The sequence below is a fragment of the Leptidea sinapis genome, chromosome 18, assembly GCF_905404315.1.
Source record: "Leptidea sinapis chromosome 18, ilLepSina1.1, whole genome shotgun sequence".
NCBI classification, from domain to species: domain Eukaryota; kingdom Metazoa; phylum Arthropoda; class Insecta; order Lepidoptera; family Pieridae; genus Leptidea; species Leptidea sinapis.
In genome coordinates, this window is record NC_066282.1 from 27,501 (window position 1) to 32,336 (window position 4,836).

The window sequence follows — 4,836 nt, forward strand, 5'->3', positions numbered from 1 at the left end:
GACTAATCAGAAAGCATACGCCAATGAACATCACAACACAAATAATGACTGGGCACGGTGGGTTTTCTCAGTACCTAAACCGCTTTGGATGCAAGGAGAGCCCGTCGTGTGTCTGTGATCCCGACGAGGCAGAAACGGTGCCACATATATTGTTGAAATGTCCGGTCTTTATGCGGGAAAGATATGATCTCGAACAAGTACTAGGTGAAAAGTTAACGATCGACTCCATTAGTACCTTTATAAAAACAAAAAACAGAAACATTTTTATACAATATTGTGAAAAAATATGTGTAAAGGTGATCAATAGAAATAAAAGTATTTAAATAATGCAGCAAATAGCATATTAGAGCTAAGCATAACATAGATAGTAGCAGTTAGAACGTATAAAAAAAAAAAAAAAAAAAAAAAAAAATGTAAAAGTAAAAGTAATAAACCGTAAGTACATTAAAGTTTAATAGTAATAAGAGGTAAAATAGTAGGCTACTAGAAGTGTAAATAAAGATATACAGCGTTTTATTTTTCCCCTTTCAGTAAAACATAATCAAAACATTAAAGAAAGAACAATATAACCAAATAAGTAGATAAGATAGGACATAGACATGGGCACCCATCCCCATTTAAGGAGTAAATGATGACGAAAGATAGAAAGACCATGTATGAAGAATGAAAGTGCGAGAGGAATAAAAGTGAGAACTGGCATGAATGAACAATAGGACGAACATAGACTCCGATTATGTTGGAGGTAGGATTATATAAAAAAAAAAAAAAAAACCTAACCTAACCTAACCTAACCTAACCTAACCTAACCCACTTTTGACCCAACTATCGTGTCGTCTACATATAGCTCCGCTTCAAAAAATAATTTAAGTGGTAAAAAGTGCTTATTTCGTTGTGAAATTTGGTACAGTGTTTTGTAAGCTTATAAATCACCAGGATTAGTGTTTGTGAAAGTTTTGTGCAGCGCGCTCCAAAGTTACAGGGCCTGGACTTTGAGCCAACTGCCCCGAGTCGTCGCTGCAGCGATCAAGAAACGCAACGCTAATTCCTGGAGCGCCGATCAAGACCTGTCCAGCAATCCAAATTTGAGAACAATCGGACATTGGATTGCGAAGATATCGTAAGATAAGTGTGCCATTCATAACCTCGTTGGCTTTGTATGGGAGAAGGAAGCACGCGGAGCCACGAGGTTTTGTAAAATATTTGACAAGTGACAACTGCCAGCAGTCATCTAGCGCACTTTGGCACTTCGTACCAATGATACGACAAATTTGAAAATTTGGATCTGCCGAACTATAACGCCGGTCACACACCACATCGCCGAAGGTCAACGAAATCGCGGGACAACAATTGAGGTACAACCAAATCTACATCCTACTAATTCGTAACCCCCTATATGTCATTACTAACCAATTAACTGTCATCTCCTCTACCCCCCCCCCCCCCTCTAACAAAATCTTCCCTATCCCATTATTCATAGTCGACATTACGGTGTGCAGCCAAAGTATCCTGCCAAGGATGGAATCCTGGTGGGTGGACCCTGCTATGGTAAGCTCCGATCACAACGCTCTAAGGATAGGCCTCCGCGCTGGTCGTGCGAAAGCACCCGGCCCAGCACCAACCACTCGGATATATAACACGCGAAAGGCAAACTGGGATAAGTTCCGAAAGGAACTTATCCTACAGTTCGAAAGCCGCCAAATCCGAGTGGAAAGAGTGTCGGCCATAACCGCCCCCGAGGACATCGAAAACGTTGTACTCGAATACCAGGAGGCGGTCCGACAAGCGTGTGAGGCCGCGATCCCAAAGCTGAACCGAACACTGAAGTATGAACCTCCATGGATGACCTCCGAACTTCGGGTCCTGCAGCGAGATGCGGTCACTAAAAAGAGACGCATACGCTGCGCGGCCCCAACAAGGAGGGAATTCGTCATTCGACAGTACCTAGAAGCTAGGGAGAAATATGAGTCTGCCGCGCAAGCGGCGCAGACCCATAGCTGGAAGGAGTACTGTACCGTGCAAACAGGCGAAAGCCTGTGGGACGGAATCTACAGAGTCCTCCGTCAAAGCTCGAAAAAGCAAGAAGACAAACTTCTTGTGAGAGACGGAGTGACTCTTGATCCCAAGCAAAGTGCAGAACTCCTTGCAGCTACGTTCTTCCCGGACGACAGGCTGGAGGATGACACTCCCGTACATTCTGCAATAAGGAGGGGAGCGGACCGTCCGCTGTGCGAGTTAGCCTGTGCAGCGGATGATCCGCCCTTCACCATTGCGGAACTCAGGGAGGCGGTTCATGACTTCAGTGCTCGCAAAGCTCCTGGATCGGATGCGTTTACGGCAGACATCAGTGCAAAAAGCATTGAGGCAGATGAACGGCTCTTCCTAGAGATAGCCAACAGGTGCCTCGCTGTGGGATACTTCCCGAAGCCCTGGAAGCGTGCGGCAGTCGTGACACTTCCCAAACCGGGGAAATCCGACTACCATCATCCAAAGTCTTACCGTCCGATTGGACTTTTGTCAGTCCACGGTAAGACTTTGGAAAAGATGATGGTACGCCGGATAAAGTGGCACGTACTGCCGACGATTAACCCGGGCCAATTCGGTTTTATGCCACAGCGGAGCACTGAAGATGCCCTCTTTGCCTTGATCGAGCACATCAGAGCTGAGGTCAGGGCAAAGAGGGTAGTATTGATGGTGTCTCTAGACATAGAGGGGGCATTCGACAGCGCCTGGTGGCCAGCTATTAAACATCAGCTGGCCGCCAGGAAATGCCCCCGGAATCTGTACTCCACCGTGTGCAGTTACCTCAATGACCGCGAGGTCATTATTCGTTATGCGGGCGCCGAGTGCGTGAGGCCCACAACCAAGGGGTGCGTTCAGGGATCGATTGGGGGGCCCATATTCTGGAACCTCCTGATTGATCCGTTGCTGGGCGCCCTCGAGGAAGAGGGCCTACGCGTGCAAGCCTTCGCCGACGACGTAGTGCTCGTCTTCTCGGGCTCCTCTCCGGAGACTATCGCGCGGACCGCTAACTCCGTCCTCCGGCGGGTCTACGACTGGGGCTTGGACAACAAGCTGCGATTTGCTCCACACAAGACCAACGCCATGGTGATTACCAAGAAACTGAAAGTAACACCTATTCAGATCACCATGGGCGGCGAAAGTATAAAGATGGTCACAGAAACCAAAATCCTGGGTCTTATTATTGACCACAGGTTGTCTTTTAAGCCGCACGTCGCCGACGTTTGCCGAAAGGCAACGGCCATTTATGGCCAATTGTCAAGGGCGGCCAAGACAACCTGGGGTCTGAACCCAGAGGTGGTGAGGACCATCTACATCGCCGCTGTGGAGCCAATCGTACTTTACGCTTCAAGCGTCTGGGTCCCAGCCGTAGATCAAGTCGGAGTGCGGAAATTGCTGGACGCAGTTCAGCGAGGGTTCGCGCGGAAGATCAGCCGGGCCTACAAAACCGCCAGTTTGAGTGCGGCGCTGATCCTGTCAGGTATCTTGCCACTCGACCTGAGGATCCGAGAGGCGGCAGAATTGTACCGATATAAAAGGGGTGAGGACATTGATGATATGGCAGACAGGAAGGCTGAACAGCGGGTTAGCTTCCTGGATGCTCCCCATCCAGCCCTCGCTCCTGAGGTAGAGTTCTCTTGTCTCGAGGAAACTCAGACCGAGACCGACGTGGTAGAGGTGCAGGATGACCCAGGAGAAGGAGAGGGTTACCTGCAAGTCTACACCGACGGCAGCAAGATACAGGGCAGGGTTGGAGCCGGCATCTCATACAGGCGGCGAGGCTTGGAAGTCAGAGCAAGAAAACTCAAATTGGAGAATTATTGCTCTGTCTTCCAAGCCGAAATGTGCGCAATTTCGAAGGCTATCGAGGACATCTTGAAGATGCCCGACATGAAGGTCGAGATCCTTAGTGACTCCAGGTCGTCGCTGGAGCTGCTAAGGGATCGATCTTCGTTCCACCCGATAGCCTTCGAAATCAAAAACTTGATCCGGCGGGCTCGAGAAATGGGTAAAACCATTCGGTTCCGCTGGGTTCGGGCGCATGTAGGTATTGAGGGGAACGAGAGGGCTGATCACTTGGCGAAGGACGCGGCGCTCCATTCGAAATTGAGGGCTGCATACGATGGAGTGCCGATTTCAACTCTTCGCCGTAAGATCCGAGCCAAGACCCTCGAGGTCTGGCAGGAGCGCTACACCACGGGTCAAACCGCGAGTGTCACAAAAGCGTTTCTGCCAGACGTCGTGGCGTCTTATAAGTTGGTTAGGGAGGACCCTTTCTCCGCTTTGATGGCCCAAATCATCACGGGCCATGGCGGCTTCTCGGCGTATCTCCACCGGTTTGGCCTGAAGGATAGCCCAGTGTGCATTTGCGACGGTCGTACCGACGAAAGCGCATTGCACCTGGTGCTCGAATGCCCCAGGTTCGGCCGGTGGAGATGCGACCTAGAGGTGGAAAGCGGAATGGCCGTTACTGAGGCAAACCTTCCAGCCCTTATGGTGAAGCCGTGGAGAAAGTCTCTTGAAAAATTTTGTACCAAAATCTTAGCTGACGTGCTGCCACGAAATGGCAGTAATATAAAAATTAAAAAATAGTCCGTAAGTTGTATATATAAAATGTTAAAAGTCTGTTAGTATAAGTCATGTAGTATTATAAGTATTTCTATAGTCACATGTAGTATAATAAGTATTTGTATAATCAATAAAATGTATATAATGTATATAAAGGTTCCCTATATCAAGTATAGGGACCTGGATACAACCTTTGTCTGCAAAAAAAAAAAAAAAAAAAATGCATTGATTTATGTTAAGAAATTGTGT

The 4,836-nt window shown here is 48.2% G+C and overlaps 1 protein-coding gene across 1 annotated transcript in view; it reads left to right on the plus strand.

Annotated features, from left to right (window-relative positions):
* The window catches only part of LOC126969347 (uncharacterized), a 7,717-nt gene extending 3,105 nt beyond the window's left edge, over positions 1-4,612 (plus strand). The window contains exon 2 of the mRNA XM_050814701.1: positions 4,003-4,612. Coding sequence (XP_050670658.1) covers positions 4,003-4,611 — 609 coding nt within the window. The 3' untranslated portion in view covers position 4,612. The remainder of the gene's footprint in view (positions 1-4,002) is intronic.
* The last annotated feature ends 224 nt before the right edge of the window (positions 4,613-4,836 follow it).